Below are 22,778 nucleotides of genomic sequence, written 5' to 3' on the forward strand. Positions count from 1 at the left end.
CCTGCCTTTTTTTTTTTTCTTTTTCTTTTTTTAAAGGGCTGCACCTGTGGTATATGAAAGTTCCCAGGTTAGGGGGTCCAATTGGAGCTGCAGCTACTGGCCTATACCACAGCCACAGCAGTAGCAGATCTGAGCCAATTCCTTAACCCACTGAGTGAGGCCAGGGATCAAACCCACATCCTCATAGACACTAATTGGGTTCATTACCACTGAGTCACAAGAATATCCCATGGCCTGTCTTTCATATCACTTTTTGTCCATAAATTTTAATTTCCTGTAATAATTACTAGGCTTCCTGAATAGTTATTGTTAACTGTTTTTATTCTTTGTTTTCCTCATTAAATAATATCTTAGTAATTTCCACTTTAAAGTTTCATAAGTACCTTTGCATAAATGTTCTCATTTGATAACTCAAACCTTGGAAGACTGATACCTCAGTTAGATTATGCTCAATAGTTAGACAAGGAAGTGACTCTGGAGACTGAGACACTTTCCCAAGGTGACCCACGTGGTAAGGGATGCTGCTGGGGTCTCAATTCAGGTCTCCAAGTTCTAAATTCCAGTCTCATTTTGCTATCCTCTACCATCTTACCATCAGTGCACATCCACAACTAGGCAAGGTTGGTATGTAACTTTCATTGTCTTATATTTTAGGACAGACACGTTAGGTTATTGCTCCCATCCCCAAGGCGAATCTGCTGAAATATCAGGCTAAATGCTTGGGGTACAGGTGTCTTTACTAGTCTTACAATATAGGCGAAGGTTCAAAAAGAATGGAGAAACAATGTGTGTGTCAACAGGGAACTGACACACACTTCCTTCTTTCTATTGACGGTGACCTCTCTTTCCACCCTTTAATAAAAAGAAGGAGATTCCTTATTAAGTACAATATATTATCATGACAATTATAACCCCTTTATTGATAATATAAGCCCAAACAGGCTATCTGTAATGAGGAAATGATGTTCACACCCTAAAATCAATAGTGTGGATAATAACAAACTGAATAAAATAAATTATAAGCAGCAAAAATGTCTTCACCAACGCTGTAACAATGTAATAATGTAAATAGCTTGAGTCACTCCTTTTTATTTCAACAAACATTTTTGCAAACCTACTATGCACTTGACCTTGAGCTTATTACATGAGGAAGGATACATTCTCTGCTTTCCAAAGCTCTCCTGGTCTAACAAAGGTGATTATAATTGACAATATTGTGTCATAAACATTATGATAGAGGTAGACATAGGATGCCAGGTAGACAAGGGGGGAAGTGATCCCTTTTTCCAGTTACAACAGTTTTCAGGAAAACATTTTTCCACGCCTTCTTAAAAAACAGACTTTGAATCCAATCTTTATCACATTAACAACATCTAAAGTTTTTTTCTTCAGAGCTGACCAGGTGATCAGCGACTCTGTCTTTTTAGCCTATTTAATTATAAAAAACATATAAATGCCAACTTTTGTAGACTTAGTTTTCTGTCATTTGAGTTAATTTATGACCTTGACGGTTCAACTCAGATTAATTATTAAATAAGTTACAAAATTCTCCCCAATCGGATCATGTGTAACAACTGAAATAAACAAATCAGTCCCTTGATTCTGCTTACTTTCAGGCATTCTCCCAAAGAGATTTATTCTGTTGACATGGCTCTTAATTATAATCGTACATTTCTTTGCAATCCACCTGCATTATTTCATTACAAATCGAATGCATTGGCTTTAAGAAAAACTAGTCCTTAAAAAAGACAAAAAGACAAAAAAAAAAAAGAAAAAGAAAAACTAGTCCTGCCCTTGCTTTGGTCCTATTACACTATTACATTCCTAAGACTAACTGTCAGGAAAATCATAAAGGGACAGTTTGGGCATTTTTTTTTTTTTTAGATTCCATTGCTTCTCTCAGAAGCAGCCCCCTGGAGCTGTCATATCCAAGAGATCTCAATGAAAGCGAAGTTCCTTTGGGCTTTGCTGTCTCTCATTTTCAGTGAAGTACTGATCTCTGACAAGTTCCTCCTTTTGGGTATGCACTTTGGAGGTAGCTCTAGGATAGGGAAAATGATTTGGAATATCAGCCCAAGGTTGAACCTAGTTCACAGGTGTGGGTGATTTTTCCACTCTGAACCTCAGTTTCCTCGCTGTAAAATGTCAGCTAATGACATCCTCCTTGTGGAACTGTTAGAGGATTGCATTAGATAACGCTTATAAAGCTTTCAGGCATTTGACAAGTACTTGATAAATTCTATTTAATAAATTCTAGTAATGGATTTCCTATCAGATCTTTAAGGCTTACGTTTTGAAAAAGGGTGACAGGGAGGTCCCCTTGTGGCTCAGCAGTAACGAACCCGATTAGTGTCCACGAGGATGCGGGTTCAATCCCTGGCCCTGCTCAATGTGTTAAAGGATCTGGCAGTGCTGAGAGCTGTAGTGTAGGTCACAGATGCAGCTTGGATCCTGCACTGCTGTGGCTGTGGCATAGACCAGAGCTGCAGCTCTGATTAACTTCCACATACCACAGGTGCAGCCATAAAAAGCAAAATAAAGAAATAATTAAAGAAAAATGAAAAAAGGTGACATAGACCAAGCAAAATTGTGTTTGTATGTATGATTTTCAGAGGAGAGGGTGCATAGCTTTCATCAGATTCTTAAAAGATTTCTGTCTAAAAATTAGTGAAGCGTAGAACCAAGAAAAGGAACTTGGGAGTGAAAGTTGGTCTGTAACCATGAAAAACAACTAACATTAAGTACAAAGATCATGCTTATTCCAAAAGAACTACAGGTTGCAGATTTCCCACTGCAGTTTCACCAAACTTCTAACCTTGTTCCCATAGCCCTTTAGTCTCCCTCCAGGTCAGGGCACAGAGGAAAGGATCCTGCCACCTCCCTTTCTAGGAAATGACAACTATCAAAGAGGCAGACTGCACAATTTTTATATGGGCAAACTCAGACTTAAAGTATGGCTCCATTCCTTAGAAATTTGTGACTTCAAAACATCCTCCCTGTTACATTCCCCTGCTTTGGGAAGATAACTCTCCAATGTACTTAGCAGAGACAAGTGAGGGATTAAGATTTTTTATAATTCCTTTGATGTTCCTGAAGGAACTAAAGACAAAGATTGCTGGTGAAGGGAAACTGGGAAAGACAGGATCAGTGGACAAGGCTGGAATTACAAAATAATCAGAATAGATGCGGCCAGCACAGTGTTCTTTGTGCGGTGCTGTAAAAGCCCACCCAGTCCTTTAAATTTCTTTCACTATATCATTCCATCTGAAATTCCATCCTTAGAAATAATTCCTTTGGACCTCTAAGCGCCTCTGGGAGGAACCGGTACCCAGAGGGGTTTACTGCCTCTCTTTATGAAACCCTCCCTCCTCCCCAAGGAGTTAGCCATAAAGGTTCAAGGTGATACCCCTCTCAAGGGTACTAGTTCCTTCACATGGGAACACACTGAGCCACTCACACGATTTCTGCCTTCAAGATCGGGAAGGCCCTGATAGGGTAGGGAACTTGTGCTTTGTGAGGAACAAAAGCCCTGAAGGCGAGGTTCCTAGGACAAAGGAAGTAAAGGGGGCAGAAAGTGAAGCTGCTAAGAGATATGGGAAGAATGCCAAAAAGAGACTTTCTTCTTTTTTCTGCAAATATGTCAGGCACTTGTGGAGAAACCATACAGGTCTGTCTTGCGGCTAATAGGAAATTGGCCAGGGTGGGGAGCAGGAATTCTTTCCAGTTCAGGCGGAGGGAGGCTCACTCGGGGTGGGCGAAGGCGGGGTGGTGGAGCTGGCCTCCGAGGAAGAGGGAAGGGAAAAGCAGGCCCTGGGTGTGGCGTGCGCCTTTGGATCGCGGCTGCATCACTCGCTGGCCTCCAGTCTCTCTTGCATTTCCACATCCGCGTGCGTGCCACGAGATAATGAGCAGAAAGCGCTGGCACAGGGCCTGGCATCTGGCAGCCGCTGGATAACGCAAGCCCCTGCTCTGGCTATGAACATCGGAGACGCGCCCTCTGTTGGCGCTTCCACTCAGTGCCGAGCACCGGGTGTGCACTCTGCACCTTAACATTCCTAAACCTAACTCCCAGCCCGAGAAGCAGGGCTCGTCATCCTCAGCGCACAAGTGGGGAAACCGCGGCTTTGGGCAGCGGTCGCTTGTCTAAGAAACATTGGACACAGTCCTGGAACCTCTGGGCTGGGGCTAGTTTCCGAGGGGAGGGTTAAGGGGTGGGCGGGAGACCCCAAGGGCCTCGTCAGGGGCACGGGGCTCACCCTTGAAGGAGTCGGGGAGCCGCCGAGCTTGGGCGTCCGCTGCTGGCCGCTTGTCAGACATGCTGCCCGAACCAGAGTAGCTACTCTTGCGTCGCAGTCACCAGGTCCGGAGCTGGAGAAGGAGCTGAGAGGAATGCCCCGCGAAGACTCAGGATCTCGAGACCCAGGCAGCGATCCCGCCCCCTCCCTGAGGCCGGGCCAATCGACGCCCAGGACCAAGGAGGACACGCCCCCACCCTCCACCGCCCTCCCCTCCGGTGCAGCCGCTTCTGGGGCGCTTCCCTCAAGTCCCCGGGCTGGGGGGCGTGGCCTGAGGGGCGAGGCGCCCCGAAAGAGGGGATCCGGACTCTGGCAGCACCGGAAGGGAGAGAAGGCACCGGAAGGGAGAGGCAGAAGCCGCGGAGCCGGGGGGGCGGCTGCTGAAGAGAGAGGGGAGGGGAAGTTGAGTGATGGCCTGAGAAAAGGCTACGAAAAAGAAAAAGGCGCCCTTCTGGGCAGAAGACTTAGAGGAAAATGGTGCCCTCATTGGGCGAGGTGGGGTCCGAATGAGGGGAGGAGGCGGAGGGGCACCTGTGTGCCAAAGTGAGGGGGACGAGGCCCGCCCTGACCTGAGAGGACTGATGGTGTGAGGGGAAGAAACCGTGCCACCACCCTCGAGCCTAAGGGAATGAATTCGAGTGAGGTGCGTTTATTCAAATACAATCCTTTCTGAGCTCCTGCCGTCGCCGAGCAGCGTGCTCATTGCTGGGTGTAGAGCGGGCCCGCCCCCGTGGCATTGACACAGGTAACCAGCAAGCAAACAAGCCAAATCGTCACGTGGGGAAGATCTCGAGGAAGGGCGCAGGGGACTCAGGATAGCCGAAGGCAGCTACATTAGTTACGGGGACAAGGAAAGACCTCTGTAAGGCGGTGGCATTGACCTGTGACCTCAACGATGAAAAGGAGCCGGCCTTGGGAAGGGGGACAGGCGGGACACGGGAGGTCAGAAAGGGAATTCCAGGAGGAGGGAAAAGCACAGGCAAGGGTATCCCCGACCTCAAGCTTTGCGTTAGGTGGTGACTGAAACTTCACATTTGAAAACCAGGCTCTGTTGTATTCTCCATGACTTGTCCTAATGCAAACCGTCCAAAGCAGGGTGATGTGCACCAGCAGGTGCACTTGTAAAAACATTTTATTTTGAAATAAATACAGATTCACAGGAAGTTGCAAAGACAGTACGGAGAGGTTATGTGTACCCGCTACCCAGTTTCCCCCAATGGTTATGTCTTACTTAACTGTAATATCAAAGCCAGGAAGTTGAGAGTGGCACAAGTGTACACATAGTTCTATGCCATATTGTCTCATGCATAGATTCGTGTAACCACCACTGCAGTCAAGATAACAGCACTGTTCCATCACCACCAAGATCTCCCTTTGGCTGTGTAATACCCAACCCTGTGGTGTTTGCATAATTGAAATGGTAGGGTTTCTCTCTAGTTGTAGCTCTGCCTTGTGGTTGTCAGGGTAGAAAGTGGAGCACCCACAATTGTAACAGGTGTTAGGAGAGTGGCTGATCGCCTTTGCTTTGGGGTGTAGACTCTAGCATGTGATACTAGCCTGGTGCAGAGCTCTCAAGTTTATTTCCAGCCACATGTGGGAAAAGAGCTGTTTATATTCCTGGAGGTGGAATACAGCTTGTGCAGTCACTTGGTTTATAAGCCTTCTGGAGAAGATAAGGAGGGGAGTACAGTAATTTAATGATCCTTTCTAAATCATCCTTGAGAAAGTCCATGGCTTCATTTTTTCCATTCTGCAGTGAATAAGCCCCAGAGGCCTGGATTTCCTGTTTATGCTGCGGTTTCCAGGAAAGAGGAGCAAATGCACAAGCAGCTAATTAAAACCTCTAGTAAAGGAGGGCTTGGAGTTCCCATTGTGGTGCAGTGGTTTATGGATCTGGTGTCACTGAAGCGGCTTGGGTGGCTGTGGCGGCATGGGTTCCAGGTTGATCCCTGGCCTAAGAACTTCCATAAGCCACGGGTCCAGAAAAAAAAAGGGCTTGATTAAAAATTGCATATTGTGGAAAAGTATTTAGCTTTCGATTTTGCTGGAAAGGAAAATATTTCAGAATGAATTTATTTTTTGTACTCCTACCTGCTACCTTTGTTCAATTCTCAAGGCAATCCCAACAGCATCACTTCTAGAGAATTAGAAAAGAGACTTTTCCCTTTGGGAAAAAGACTTTGGTAAACACTTGCTGGCTCTGGTTTCAGATTGCATCAGTTCAGGAGCTAATTTCAGGCCCCAAACTAAGAACAAGTTTTGACTCGATTTTTAAATGACTTTCAGGATAGATGGGAGTTTACAGATTTTGATTTTATAATGCTGAATTTCACTTACCATGCACTGGTGTATTCTGCCTCTCATGCATATTCTTTATAAGTGTATTGATTAAACATACTTTAAACATAAGTATTAGTGTATCATCCTCTCCCTTTGTGGAGGATTTTTAGTCCTAAATTTTCTTCCAGTAATGGTTAGAAGTTAGAATGTTTTTTGAGGGAGTTACCAATGTGGCGCAGTGGAAACGAATCTGACTAGTATCCGTGAGGATGTGGGTTTAATTTCCTGGCCTAACTAAGTGAGTTAAGGATCTGGCATTGCCGTGAGCTGTGGCATAGGTCACAGATGCAGCATGGATCCTGCGTTGCTGTCTGTGGCTGTAGCTGTGGTGTAGCTCTGATTTGGCCCCTGGCCTGGGACTTCCATATGCTACAGGTGCAGCCCTAAAAAAAAAAGAATAATTTTTGAGGACTTAAAATTGAGACTTGTATAAAATTACAAATAATTTGAAGAGAGAAAGAATCACTTACAGTATTATTGCCTCTAACAGAATTGTTATCATTTTGGTGAATTTCTCCTCTAGCTATTAGTTACAGGATATTTGCATATAAGTAAAAATCCAAGTATGTATTTCATATTTTCCTTCTTGCTTTATTTTGCTGTTATTTACCTAGCATATTCAGTACTGATTGATGGTGATAGTGATGACATTAAGACATGGAGATGGGTTTGAAGACAGACATGTACCATGAATTCATAATTGAATAAGTCCAAAGGAAATTTAATTAGTCTTTTCCCTGTGTCCACATAAGAAATGCTTTGAGAACAGTAAAGTCATTTTTTCCCCTTTAGATTGTGATTCCTGGCTGTTCTCAATGCCTATAGTGAAGTTAGCCAACCAGATGCTTTTGAATGAACAGCAGTACCAGTAAGCTACATGTGTTTGTGGCATTTTCCCCAGGATGCATCTAACAAGGTTGATCTGTTTCTGTGTAGACTCATTCACATTTATTGTGTTACAGCAGCATTTTTGTCTTCTTAGCTCTTCAGGAAAGTACTCCAGGAACTGAGTCATAACAGGAGTTTCACAGAGGATTTTATACCTTTGGGCTGTGGCAGCATGTGGTAAGAGCACTGGGTGTTCATGTTCTCAGGTCTTATGAAAATAAAAAACATTACTGAAATATTAATATCTTATAGAGTCATCTATGGAAAGAATTTTATTAAACTGCTTTATTAGTTCACGAAGAAGATATTTATTGAACACCTCTTATGTGCCATGCATTGTTCCAGGTGCTTGGGATATATCAGTCAACAAAAAAGACAAAAATGTCTGTCTTCATGGAGTTTACATTCTGGTGTTCCATTTCACATGTGTGATATTTGCTAGAGCTTATATTACAAAGTACCACAGACTTGATGGCTAAAAACAACAGAACTTTATTTTTCTTACAGTTTTGGCTATGGGAAGTCCAAGATCAAGGTTCAACAGAGTTGGTTTCTTCTAAGGGGTCAGAGGGAAACATCTGTTTCAGGTCTCTCTCTTTGAGTTTTATGAGACTTATATGTCTTCTTGTCTTTACAGTGTCAACTCTCTGTACGTGTCTACGTCCAAATTTTCTTTTCTTTTAAGGACCCCAGTCATGTTGGATTAGAGCCCACCTTAATGACTGCATTTTAACTTAATTACCTCTTAAAGACCCTACCTCTAAAAACAGTCACATGGTACTGAGGGTTAGGATTTCAACATATGAATTTTGAGGGAACAGAATTCAGCCCATAAAACCACATATGACAGTGGTGTGTCCAAATCTTCGTCTTGCCTGTTTTCTCATATCGATATCTCTGAGGTGTTCACAGTCATTTATGTTTCCCTGCAAATGGTATCCAGGTAATCTGTTATTACAAGTGATTATTTTTCTAAACGTGATTTATTTTTCTTAAATAATAAAAGGTAAGTACTTGGTTAGGAATACTCTGCTAGGAATGTTGCTCCATCTAGTGACCACCATATTCAACTACTTTGGTCAAAGTTATAAAAATGAATAAAGGGAACTGTGTTGGAAAGGGGTTCTCTTTTCAACGTGTTATTATTTCCTCAGCACTAAGGATTCATGATAGAAAATATTTTTTTCCACTGTTATATGTGGAAAGAAAGAGAGGTCTACATAATAACATTATTTTTAATTATTCAAGTAATAGCAATATTATCATTTACTGTCACCATCAATTACTGTTTACCTATATCTTCATGAGGAAGCTGAGACTGGGTTTAATCCCTTGCCCAAGGACTCACAGATTATAAGTACAGTTTCCTCCAAGTCTATGTGACTCCAGAGTGTAAGCCCTTAACCATTCAGAATAAATAAAAAGAAACAAAAAGACTCAAACATTTCATAATGCATTCCTGATAAGTGACACATCTAAGAATACACCTAAATGAGTATTCACATTTGTCTTCAGTATTGATGTATACTTAACCTTTATCCTGAAATGATACCTTATTATTCAGAGTTTGTGTCATGGTTGATATGCTGTGTCAAAATGTGTCTTTTAGTGTTAGATATTGAATTTATAAAGGACACAATCCACAACTAGGTCAGTATCTTCATTGTATTACCTTGAATTACATTGAACATTTAAAATAACTGTTAAAAAGTTTGGTTTTTTTTTTTTTTTTTGGTAGTTTTAAAGAAATTTTTTTTTTTTTTTTCTGTTGTGAAAGTTGAATGGGGAAGCTAACTGCCTGGAGACATTAAGAAAATCTTATGTGGGAGTTCCCGTCGTGGCGCAGTGGTTAACGAATCCGACTAGGAACCATGAGGTTGCGGGTTCGGTCCTTGCCCTTGCTCAGTGGGTTAACGATCCGGCGTTGCCGTGAGCTGTGGTGTAGGTTGCAGACGTGGCTCGGATCCCGCGTTGCTGTGGCTCTGGTGTAGGCCGATGGCTACAGCTCTGATTCAACCCCTAGCCTGAGAACCTCCATATGCCGCGGGAGCGGCCCAAGAAATAGCAACAACAACAACAACAAAAAAAAAGACAAAAGACAAAAAAAAAAAAAAAAAAAAAAAAAAGAAAATCTTATGTGGAAAGTTGGGTTTAGCAGGATGAATAAAAAAGGATGCCTTAAGAATATGTAAAAAGATATTAAAAGGACGCCTTAAGAATATATGGGCGTTCCTGCTGTGGCTTATCGGTAATGAACCCAACTAGTCTCTATGAGGATGTGGGTTCAATTCCTGGCCTCGCTCCGTTGGTTAATGATCCAGTGTTTCCATGCGCTGTGGTGTAGTTTGCAGAGGCAGCTTGGATCCCTCATTGCTGTTGCTGTGGCTGGCAGCTCCAGCTCAGTTTGACCCCCTAGCCAGGGAACTTCCATATGCTACAGGTAAGGCCCTAAACAGAAAAAAAAAAAAAAGATTGTGTAAGAATACAGAAAAGCCCTTATAAATGCATGGGAGTATAACAGAGTTCGATATCTGGGGGGAAATGTAAGTAGTCAGATATGCAGGGAGTGGGAGTGATAAGAGATGACAATGGACTAAAAGGCATATGCCAAACTTAGAAGGTAATTATGAAGCTGTAAGCTATGAATGATCATAGCAAGAGGGGTGGAATGAACCCCTCTTATAAAAAGATCATGTAATAGACAATCTGAATAGGCCTTTATTAACCAAATTGAATAACTAGTCATCTTCTGATACTGAAAGTACAAGGGCCAGATGGGGTCACTGGTGATTTCTACCAAAAATTTAAGTAAGAAACTATACCAGTTCCCTACAATCTCTTCAATAAATAGAAGCAGAGAAAACTAACTCATTTTATGAGGCCAGCATTACTCTAATACCAAAAATCAAATAAGGAGATTATGTAAAAGAAAAACTGCAGACCAATCTCTCTCATGAACAGAGGCATAAAAGTTCTCAACCAAATATTAGCAAAATGAATCCAACAAGGCATAAAAATTATATACAATTTCATATACAGTGGTTCAACATTTGAAAATCAGTTAATGTAATTCATCACATCCACAGACTAAAAGAAGTTTCATGATCCTGTCAATAGATGGAGATAAAAAGCATTTGACAAAATCCAATACTTATTCATCATAAAAACTCTGAGTAAACTAGGAATAGAGAGAACTTCCTCAACCATGACAAAGAACATACAAAAAACCTATAGCGAATATCATACTTAATGGTGAGACACCTGAAGTTTTTCCCACAACATCGGGCAGGGCAACTCCTTTTCAACATTTTACTGGAAGTCCTAGCTAATGAATAAGTCAGGAAAAGGAAGTAAAAGGTGTACAGATTGGGAAGGGAAGAAAATAAAACTGTCTTTGTTTGCAGAAAACATGATTGTCTGTGGAACAGTTTGTACTTGGACTCTTCCAGTATTACATAAGGAAGCAAAAAAGGAAGTTAAAGACCCATAACAAATAGTTTTAATAAGGTGTTTTCTTATTAAACACAATCTCTTCAATAAATAGAAGCAGAGAATAAATAAGGTGTTTTCTTATGTCGTTCACAATTAATACATGAACATAAGTTTACTGAAATGTATCAATCCCAGTATATCATTTGGGACTCGCTGGGTGTAAAATATCTTCTCACTATCCTTGAAATCTTTTTTCTTGGACCTTCAGACATAATGGCTTGAAGCTACTGGATGTAGTTACTACATCATTGGGAATTTTATGGGTGCTATTTGTACACTGTATCTTTATTTAAAAAAAAAGTTTGTGAGTTCCCATTGTGGCTCAGTGGAAACGAATCAGACCAGTATCCTTGAGGGTGCGGGTTTGACCCCTGGCCTCACTCAGTGGGTTGGGGATCTGGCATTGCTGCAAGCTGTTGTATAGGTTGCAGATGCACCGTGGATCCCAAGTGGCTGTGGCTCTGGCATAGGTTGGCAGGTGTAGCTCTAACTTGACTCCTAGCCTGGGAACTTCCATATTCCTAGAGTGTGACAGTAAAAAAAAAAAATTTTTTTAAATGTTTATTTTAAGAGATCAGCAATGATTATTTCACTACTGACCATTAGGTAATGCAAGCAGGGGAGTTCCTGCTGTGATGCAGCAGAAAACTAATGCCACTAGCATCCATGAGGATGTGGGTTTGATCCCTGGCCTCCCTCAGTGGGTTAAGAATCCAGTGTTGCCATGAGCTGTAGTGTAGGTCACAGACATGGCTTGGATCCCTGAGTTGCTACGGCTGTGGTGTAGGCTGGCAGCTACAGCTTCGACCCCTAGCCTGGGAACCTCCATACGCCACTGGTGCGGCCCTTAAAAAAAAAAAAAAAAAAAAAAGTAATGCAAGCATAGTAATGTAGGATTTGATTATGTGTCTGTCTTTGACAGGACTAAAGAATTCTCATAGGTCAGTACAAGTATTGTCATGTTACCTTTTTTTCATATTGACTAATCTCTGTAGATGAGGCAAATGAGTGACATATTAGCTACTAGAAAATAATAGCTACCATATCTTAAATTCTTACTCTAAGTCAGGAATCATAGTAATTGCTTTACCCAATTATCTCCTTTAATCCTCATGAAAAACCCCGCCTGGTGGTTCTCAACCACATTCTAAATTGAGGAAGCTAAGATTCAAAGACATCAGATAATTTGGTCAAAGTCACTGTGGGAGACAGTACAGAGGCATGGTGAAGATCACAGGCTCTCTGATCTCGTTGCCTGTGTTAGAATCCTTGTTCCACCATGTCCTAGCTCTCTAGCTTTGAGCAAGTTAATTAACTCCTTTAAACTTCATGGTTCTCATCCATAAAATGGAAGAATAAGGAAATAATTCATGTGAAAGTGCTCAGCACAGTGCCTCACACATAGTAAGCACTTCATAAATGTTAGTGGTTACTAAAAGTAATTGTATATTATACAGAGATTACATACTATTTTTATTATTACAACAAATGAGTGACATTATGGTTTTACACTTATACTTAGGTCATTCTGACCCTAAATCTCCCCCATTTCCCTCTATTCAACACTGTCTCTCTAAATTTTTAGTTATTGATGGTCTTAAGACAGAACTAATTCTCTTTAAATTGCTTAGGCTGTGTCAGAGGTTTGCCAGTTTATTAGTCAGGTTTGAGTAGATTATGTTGCCTTAAAGAACAACCTTCATATTTCAGTGATTAATCACAAAAAATTTTATTTCTTATTCCCATTTCATGTCCTACATGGGAATGACAGAGGCTTTCTCATCATAGTCACCCAGGGATCCCAGCTGATGGCAGCTCCATCTTGACAGGTGCTTCCACCGTCACCAAGGGAAGGCAAAAGGGACATGGTGACTTGTGCACTGTCTCTTGGAGGTTCCTGCTTGGAAGTGACACAGGCGCTGCTGCTACTGCTTATATTTCATTGGCCAAAGTAAAAAACACAGCCAGTTCTAACGTCAGACACACAGGGAAAAGTTCAGTTTTCTGGGTTTAGCAGAGGAGGAGAATTAGACATCAGTGAGCAGCATTAATGACTACATACCAATAATTTGAGTTTTTTCAGTTTCCTAATTTGATATTTATCTTTTCAGTTTCTAAATCTGCCTCCCACCTTTCTTAGATATGCAGATCTTTCTTGACTTATGATGGGGCTATATTCCAATAAGTTGAAAATACTGTAAGTTAAAAATGCTTTTAGTACACCCAGCTTACCGATCATCATAGCTTAGCCTAGCCTTCCTTAAAGGTGCTCAGAACACTTATGTTAGCCTACAGTTGGGCTAAGTTATCTCACAGAAAGCCTATTTTATAATACAGTGGGTTTTTTTGTTTTGTCTTTTTTAGGGCTGCACCCATGGCCTATGGAGGTTCCCAGGCTAGGAGTTGAATAGGAGCTATAGCTGCCAGCCTACACCACAGCCACAGCAACTCCAGATCCCAGCCGCGTCTTCGACCACACTATAGCTCACGGTAATGCCGGGGGTTCTTAACCCACTGAGTGAGGCCAAGGACTGAACTTGCATCCTCATGGATCCTAGTCAGATTGTTTCCCCCGAGCCACAACAGGAGCTCCCCTATAACAGTGTTGACTATCTCATGCAATTTACGAAGACTTTGCTGACAGTGAAAACCAGAATGGTTGTAAGTGTATAGGTAGTTTTCCCTCATGATTGTGAAGCTGACTGGGAGTTGTGACTGCCCAGCATTGAGAGAGAGTATTGTCGATAACCTGGAAAAAGATCAAAATTCATAGTTTAGAGTACAGCTTCTACTGAGTGCATATTGCTTTTGTGCCATTGTAAAGTCAAAAAATGGTAAGTCGAACCATTGTTAAGTTGGGGGCTATCTGTGTAGAATCTTTGGGAAAAGCCTAAATACAGTTTCAGAGAAACACCTCCCTTTCAGAGGAGTATATCAGAGTTATCTGGAGACTTTTCAAAATCTTGTGCCCAGATTCCACCCAAGACCTAGTAAATCGAAATATCTCAAGGTCAGGCTCTTCATGTGTATCTCAACAAAGCTGCCCAGAGGTTCTGGTTTGCTCCCTGTTGTAACTATGCAGTTATTTGTTTTCAAGTGTTGCTGTTGCTCTTAAGACAGATGGGGAAAAAATGGTTGAAAAGGTCAGAAAGAAAAAGGCATCAGGGCATAAATGATGTCTCAGCACAGCAAGGTTTTCAACACAGACTGAAGCTGTGCTCACCTCACAAGTCAGTATACCTGACTTCTGGCATGCCTGGATGACTCCAGGGTTCCATTTATATAAGGGAGTACCAACCCTCATGAGAAAGACCTTACCTTAAGTTGACCCTGCCCCAACTTTTTATTGAAAAAAATTTAATCATACAAAAGAAGAATTTACCAACCACTTAATTCAGTAAGTGCCAGCATTTTGCCATATTTGTTTTACTTGCTTTGTTTTGGACATCCACTGATGATTATGCCTGAAGCAATTGCTTCATTGAGGGGCAGAGGGTGCCAAATGGTTATTTTCTAATTCTAGCATTCTTTCTACATTTGGTATCATTATCAAGCATTCTTTTAAAAAGAAGAGCTTTCCTTTATCAACGGAGATAAATTAAGTTTTTCCTAAAAAGGCAGCATAAGTAAATACTTAATTTCTTAGAAAAGATTTTGCAGGAGCCTATGTACGATTGAAGGACATTTGGCTAGCATTGTAGTGGACAAATGATCTGAGTGTAGCAGAGGCTTCTACAGCCTGGCTCCCAGACCTGGGATGATATAGCTTGGTAGCTGCAGTGGAAAATGTTGTAGGAATTATAGTGGCTGTAACACTGAGAACAGAAATGTCAGTAACATCTATTGCAAAGCTTGGAAAGTGCCATGGGACAGGACACTTAGAAGGTTCCATCAGCACTGGTACCTGTTGGTGGGTCCCAATAGGTGGCTTTAGTGCCATCAGTGGGCATGGCTCTTGTTTTGTTCATTACCAGCACCAGGGAAAATCACCAGCAGAGGAGCAAATGTGCCAACTATGTGGGTAACCCAGAGGATTTTTCTGTAGAGTATCCATGAGGCAGCCATTCGAGCACCCAAAGCTGTTGCAGGGAAGCTGGAGCTCGTGAAGTTCAGAGTCGAGTCAGATTCTGAGTCAGAGACATGGATTTGGGAGACTTACTGAGATCCCACCTTACCCTTCGCTGGCATGTTCTGGGGAAAAAGTGTTGCCTCTTAACCAAGAACAGAAAATGGTGATGAAGGGTCATTTTTAGGAAACTCGAAGGCTATAGTGTATAGAATTTGAAAGGCAGAGAGATGATGGCAGGTGGCTCAGAGTGAAACAGAAAATCCAGAGATGCCAGCTGACTAGTTGGGGAAACCAGGAGATCCCTGGGTACTTCAGGACAGGCTTGGGGAAGTTAACCTCTGGCAGAAGTTGGCAGTGCACGGATAGTTGAAAGGCGAGTTTTATGATCCATAAATACACATCTCATTTATTCAAGTCTTCTCTTATGCCTCTCTGTGGCATGTGGTTTTCTTTAATGGTAAACACGGAGTTTCAGTTAAAGATTAATAAAAAGTTTATTCCTGGTAGAATCCACATCCCCTGAAAAGTTAAAGTGGTCTAAGTATAAGGTTTCTTCTAATCTGTTCTAAACATAGGGGTTGTGGTTGCTAAAAGTTAGTCAAACTGTATGTAGGAAATAAGATAATGATTACTTTGTCCTTTCACTTTATTTTTCTTGAGATGTAAAAACTAATGGCTTTTTGTCACCCTATGATTCCCTTAAGTGTTGGTTTCTCCATGGAGATATGGAAACTGGAGGAAAAGAAGCTGAGAACTATTGCTGTGTTTAATTGTATTTTTATTGTTTGTTAAGCAATTATACATAGACTGAAAGGAAAATAAAAAGACAAGCTATGCATGAAATCATAGCAATCAGTCTGTGTTATCTGCATTTCATAAAATTAGAGCAATTTTATGCAAATTTCAAAATTGGTAAAAGTATGGTTACATTCAACAAAGTAGTTTTAAGTCAGTATAGTGGAAGTATCTTTTTTTTTAAAAAAAAACTTTCTATTTTGAAATAATTCTTAAATGTACAGATAAGTTGTTAGAACTCCCATACACCCATCATTCAGATTTACCAGTTTTTAATGTTTCAGTACATTTGCTTTATATACATATTACTTTTTCTGAACTGTTGCATACATCATTTCCTTTTGTCCCTTTTTTAAATTATAAAAACAATAGAATTAAGATTAAAAAAAAACTTTAAAAGATAACCCCAAATCCTACCTCCCTAATACGATACTATGTTCACTTAAAATTTACTTTATTCTATTTGTCAGTTTACATATATAACTTTTGTACAGCTGGGGTCTCTTGAAATAAATGATTCATCCATTCATCTAAGAAATAGTTAACCAAGCACCTCCTATAGTCCAGGCCCTACAAAACATCAAACCATCACATAATTGCATGTTACAAAATGTGATAACTGTTAATGAGGACAATTCTTTTTTTTTTTTTTTATTTTATTTTTGTCTTTTGTCTTTTTGCTGTTGTTGCTATTTCTTGGGCCGCTCCCGCGGCACATGGAGGTTCCCAGGCTAGGGGTCCAATCGGAGCTGTAGCCACCGGCCTACGCCAGAGCCACAGCAACGCGGGATCCGAGCCGCGTCTGCAACCCACACCACAGCTCACGGCAACGCCGGATCGTCAACCCACTGAGCAAGGGCAGGGACCGAACCCGCAACCTCATGGTTCCCAGTCGGATTCTCCAACCACTGCGCCACGACGGGAACTCCTAATGAGGACAATTCTTGAGATTCTCTCCAAAGAAAGTCCTTGCCCTAAGTCAGGGCTGTTGATATGGTTGGGGCTTTTGTGATATTTATTAATAATTTCCCACCAACTTCCAAAAATATATTTTAGGTGGTTATAGTAAGAACATATATGCAAGCCTCCAGTTAATTAAAAAGTCAACATGGGCATCAGAAACTCCTTCCGACAGTTTCTTAGGCCGGTTTTTTCAAATCCAGGAACTGATCTTGTGTCATTGGTATATCATTGTGAAGCAAGGAGATTTTATTGAGCTATATTTTCCATAATTTGTATTATCAAACAATTGCTATTTTGCTGTTCAGATATGCAATTGTATGAAAATACTTAATATGCCTTTTTAAACAACACAGCCACTCCCCTCTCATAGCAAAGTCACAATCGCTTTTCATGGAGGTAGGAAGAGGTTGCTTCCTAGAACACGTCCTTAGGCCCATTGGCATCCTTGTGCATTCTGCTTGACTTTGAGCTTCCTATGAGCCAAAGCAATGAGGAATGATGATGGTTTATACTTTTTTTAATTACTCAAGGAATTTTATTACATTTATAATTATACAACAATCATCACAACCAAATTATAGCATTTCCATCCCAAACCCTCAGTGCATCCCCTACCTCCCAACCCGTCTCATTTGGAAACCATAAGTTTTTCAAAGTCTCTGAGTATCTTTTCTGCAAAGAAGTTCATTGTGTCTTTTTTTGGATTCCACATGTAAGTGATAGCATATGATGTTGGTATCTCACTATTTGACTAACTTCACTTAGCATGATAATTTCTAGGTCCATCCATGTTGCTAAAAATGCCTTTTAATGGCTGAGTAATATTCCACTGTGTGTATGTACCACATCTTCTTTATCTACTCCTCTTTCGATGGACATTTAGGTTGTTTCCATGTCTTGGCAATTGTATGTAGTGCTGCAATGAATATTGGAATACATGTATCTTTTCAGGAGTACATGAGTACATGTATCTCCCGAAGTACATGTATCTCAGTGGGAATTCTTTCAGCTTTTCACCACTGAGAATGATGTTAGCTATGGGTTTGTCATATATGGCCTTTATTGTGTTGAGGTATATTCTCTCTATGCCCACTTTCTGAAGGCTTTTTTTTTTTTTATCAGAAATGGGTGTTGGATTTTGCCAAAGGCTTTTTCTGTATTTATGGAGAGGATCATATGGTTTTTATTCTTCAGTTTGTTAATGTGGTGTATCACACTGATTGATTTTCAGATATTGAAGAATCTTTGCATCCCTGGGATAAATCCCACTTGATCATGATGTACAGTTCTTTTAAGGTATTGTTGTTTTTGGTTTGCTAGTATTTTGTTGAGGATTTTTGCATCTTGTTCATCAGTGAAGTTGGCCTGTAATTTCTTTTTTTGTGGTATCTTTGTCTGGTTTTGGTATCAGGGTGATGGTGGCCTCTTAGAATGAGTTTGGGAGTGTTCCTTCCTCTCTGGAATTTTTTGGAATAGTTTCAGAAGTGTAAGTGTTAGCTCTTCTCCAAAAGTTTTTTTGTTTTGTTTTGTTTTGTTTTATCTTTTTGTCTTTTCTAGGGCTGTACCGGTGGCATATGGAGGTTCCCAGGCTAGGAGGTCTAACTGGAATTGTAGCTGCTGGCCTATGCCACAGCCCCAGCAATGTGGAATCCAAGCTGCATCTGAAATCTACACCATACTCACAGCAACACTGGACCCTTAACCCAATGAGCAAGGCCAGGGATCAAACCTGCAATCTCATGGTTCCTAGTCAGATTTGTTAACCACTGAGCCACAACGGGAACTCCTTTTCTCCAAAACTTTGATAGAATTTACCTGTGAAACCATCTGGTCCTGTACTTTTGTTTGTTGGAAGCTTTTTTTTATCACAGTTTCAATTTCAATACTTGTGGTTAGTCCGTTCATCTTTTCTATTTCATCTTGGTTTAGTCTTGGAAGGTTGTACTTTTCTAAGAATTTGTCCATTTCTTCTAGGTTTTCTGTTTTATTGGCATATTGTTTTATATAGTAGATCCTTTGTATTTCTGTGATATCCATTGTAATTTCTCCTTTTTCATTTCTAATTTTATTGATTTGAGTCCTCTCTCTTTTTTTCTTGATAAGTCTGGCCTGGGGGTTTTCTGCGCTGATGGGGGGGGGGCAGATTTTCCTGTTATGTCCACTTCTAGAGGAACACACACTGATGAATATTGCCAGGAGCTTTGCCTCCAATGTTCTTCCCCCACAATGAGCCATAGTCACCCCATTTTCCCAGGAGATCCACCAAGAACTGCAGTCAGGTCCAACTCAGATTCCTATGGAGCCTCTGCTTTGTCCTGGGACCCAGTGCACATGAAAGTCTGTGTCCACCTTTCAAGAATAGGGTCTCCATTTCCCCCAGTCCCGTGGAACTCCTGCACACAAGCCTCACTGGCCTTCAATGCCAAATGCTCCAGGGCTCTTTCTCCCAGTGCCAGATCCTAGGCGTGGGGACCTGATGTGGGGCTCAGAACTCCGACTCCCATAGGTGAGTCTCTGTGATAGTTACATTCCAGTCTGTAGGTTCGTTCCCACATGGCAGGTATGGGCTTGCTTATATTATGTTATCTCCCCTCCTACCTCTTGAGGTGGCCACCTCTTTGTCTTCTGGAGTAAGTATCTTTTTGAAAGTTTCCAGTCCATTTGGTTGAAGTTTGTTCAACATTTGGTTGTAATTTTGTTGTTTTTATGAGAGAAGGTGAGCTCCAGTCCTTCTATTCAGCTGTCTTAATCCCATCTCCTGGAACTGTATTTTTTTAAAATGATTTTTATTTTTTCCATTATGCTTGGCTCAGTTTTCTGTCAGCTTTTTACTATACAGAAAAATGACCCAGTCACACACACACACACACACATATATACATGCACACATATATACCCATTCTTTTTCTCACATCATCCTCCATTACATGTGACTAGATATAGTTCCCAGCACTATACAGCAGGATCTCATTGCTTATCCATTCCAAATGCAATAGTTTGCATCTGTTAGCCCCAGATTCCCAGCCCATCCCAGTCTCTCCTTCTCCCCCTTGGCAACAAGTCTGTTCTCCAAGTCCATGACTTTCTGTTCTGTATAAAGGTTCATTTGTGCTATATATTAGATTCCAGATATAAGTGATATCATATGGTATTTGTCTTTCTCTTTCTGACTTACTCCACTTAGTATGAAAGTCTCTAGTTTCATCTATCTTTTTTATTTATTTATTTATTTTGTCTTTTGTCTTTATAGGGCCTCACCCGCGGCACATGGAGGTTCTCAGGCTAGGGGTCTAATCGGAGCTGTAGCCACCAGCCTCCACCAGAGCCATAGCAATGTGGGATCCGAGCCACGTCTGCAACCTACACCACAGCTCACAGCAACGCTGGATCCCTAACCCACTGAGCAAGGCCAGGGATCAAACCTGAAACCTCATGGTTCCTAGTTGGATTCGTTAACCACTGAGCCACGACAGGAACTCCCATCTTTTTTTTTAAATGTAAAAGCTACCATGTTTTTATAGAATGGCAATACAGTAATTTATAAAAGTGTTTGTTTGTTTTTTGTCTTTTTAGGGCAACACCAGTGGCATATGGAGGTTCTTAGGCTAAGGGTCCAATCAGAGCTACGACTGCCGGCCTACACCACAGCCATAGCAATACCAGATCTGAGCCACGTCTGCAACCTACACCACAGTTCATGGTAATGCTGGATCCTTAACCCACGCAGAGAGGCCAGGGATTGAACCCGCATCCTCATGGTTAGTAGTCAGATTCGTTTCCACTAAGCCACAACAGGAAATCCCAAAGAATTTGTTTAATTAATAGGATGTAAAAAAAAAAAAAAAAAAAATCAGGTTGTTTTAAGAGGCTTTTTTTTTTTTTTTTTTTTTTTGGTCTTTTTGCCTTTTCTGGGGCCTCTCCCCTGGCATATGGAGGTTCCCAGGCTAGGGGTCTAATCGGACCTGTAGCCACCGGCCTACGCCAGGGCCACAGCCACGCGGGATCTGAGCCACATCTGCAGCCTACACCACAGCTCACGGCAACACCAGATCCTTAACCCACTGAGCAAGGCCAGGGATCGGACCCGCAACCTCATGGTTCCTAGTCAGATTCGTTAACCACTGAGCCATGACGGGAACTCCATGGAGGTCTTTTTTTTTTTTTTTTTTTTTTTTTTTGGTAGGCGTGAAAGCAGTTTGGTTATCTCTTAGAGACAAGTTCTGCATGTACTTAGAAACCTAAGCTGTTCCAGCCTTTCCACAGCTTTACTTCCCTATGTGAAAAGCCTGTAAATTCTTAAGTTCTCAGTTCTTTAATGCTGTCTCTTTTGGCACTGGTAGTGGAGATGCTGGTTTTATTATTTGAGTTGTTTGAAAGGTCTTTCTTGTACCTTGGTTACTAGGTTACTACATATCTTTATTATTAGGCCTCTGTCTCGAGAGACTCAGCTGAGGAGGAAAAACAGATGAAGAAAAATATGTAATAAGCATTGTAGTAAAAAAAGTTTCTTAGAGGAACTGACATTTGACTTTATTAATTCTTTCAGCAAATTTAACTAGGTACCTGCTATGTGCCAAGTACAGCCTAGGCACTGGGGATACAGTGATTGATAATACAGGTGTGGTCCCTCCCTCCACGGAGCTTACTGTCTAGTGGTTCCAGACAGTGGATTGCAGACAACATGACCTCAGGGAAATGGTCATTACATAGAGGTCAGGCAAAATGCAGAGACTTCCCTTCATACTCCATGGTGGTAAAGTGGTATTCCATACTATGAGATTGAAAAATAGCTAATGAAGTTATCTTGTAGGTTATGTGGGACTGTGTACTCACTGAGAAGAAAGCTCTGGTGAATCAGATAGCTGCTGCCATAGACTAATTAAAAAGGGGTACAGGAGTGATTGAGCCATGATAGATGCCTTTAATGGCATGGGATAATTTAAAGCAAGCGGGTGACATACTCACATTGCAAAAGCGTTGCCTTAATGGAATGAAACTTAAAGCCTTTATGGGATAATGTTGTAAAAAATCTCTTGCAGCTTGTAGTCATATGGCTGAGGTAACTACCATATTCAGAGATTGATTCCATGATTTGGCAAATTATATTAGTACATGAGTTCACATACTTTGCTAGACATTTTGTGAATGTCAGGTTAAATTAGATTAGGGAAGAGTGGGGTCTTGACAACTGGAATAGCAGTATGTGAGAGACAACAAGGCTTAGAGAACCCCAGACTCCTGGACGTACGTAAAACAGAGTTCACAACTGTGGCACTATTAACATTTTGGAATGGATTTTTTGTTGTTGTGGGGGGCTGCCCTGTGCATTGTGAGATGTTTAGCAGCATTCTTGGCCTCTACCTACCAGACACCAGTAGCAGCCCATCCTTGAATCATGGCAGTCAAAAACGTCTCCAGGTATTGCCAAATGCCTGTCCCCAAGGTGAGGCAGGGAAGGAAATTGCCTCGGGTTTGAGAAACATTGGATAAGTGTTACCTGTTGTGCAAACCTTGCTTGAGGAAACTGTAACTTATCGAGAGAGAGAACTGAGAAGTCATCTCATGCTTTCTCTCGTTGCTTGTCTGGTAATTCAAATTTAACATTTTATTTAAATCGTTAAAAATTTTGTAAAAGTAAAACAAATAGCAATCCTAGAATCACTATCCATCATTCACTGTGAAATATACAGTTCACTTCACACTTTCTACATCTAGATATATGTACACACAGACTTAAGTAATATGGGATTGTAAATCAACTATAATAAAAAATTAAAAAAATAAAACAACATCAAGAGAGTAATATGGGAGTTCTCGCTGTGATGCAGCAAGTTAAGGATCTGATGTGGTCTCTGCAGTGGCTCAGGTCATTGTAGAGGTGCTGGGTTTGACCCCTGGCCTGGGAACTTCCATATGCTGTGGGCACAGCCAAAAAA

General features: G+C 41.2%; 1 protein-coding gene and 1 long non-coding RNA gene across 2 annotated transcripts in view; one reads left to right on the top strand and one right to left on the bottom strand.

The window, feature by feature from the left end:
• The window catches only part of STOM (stomatin), a 28,655-nt gene extending 24,264 nt beyond the window's left edge, over positions 1-4,391 (bottom strand). Inside the window, exon 1 of the mRNA XM_021068281.2 lies at positions 4,257-4,391. Within this exon, the coding sequence (XP_020923940.1) occupies positions 4,257-4,317 (61 nt within the window). The 5' untranslated portion in view covers positions 4,318-4,391. The remainder of the gene's footprint in view (positions 1-4,256) is intronic.
• A 230-nt stretch (positions 4,392-4,621) lies between these two features.
• LOC146407184 (uncharacterized) lies at positions 4,622-10,003 on the top strand. Its single transcript, XR_014826359.1, has 2 exons — positions 4,622-4,938; positions 7,618-10,003. It is a non-coding gene; the product is annotated as an uncharacterized LOC146407184 (long non-coding RNA).
• Positions 10,004-22,778: the final 12,775 nt, after the last annotated feature.

This window comes from Sus scrofa, chromosome 1, assembly GCF_054392235.1.
Source record: "Sus scrofa isolate SSC_HxYL_T2T_F1_AM1 chromosome 1, Sscrofa_HxYL_maternal_Yorkshire_Landrace_v2.0, whole genome shotgun sequence".
In the NCBI taxonomy this organism is placed as follows: domain Eukaryota; kingdom Metazoa; phylum Chordata; class Mammalia; order Artiodactyla; family Suidae; genus Sus; species Sus scrofa.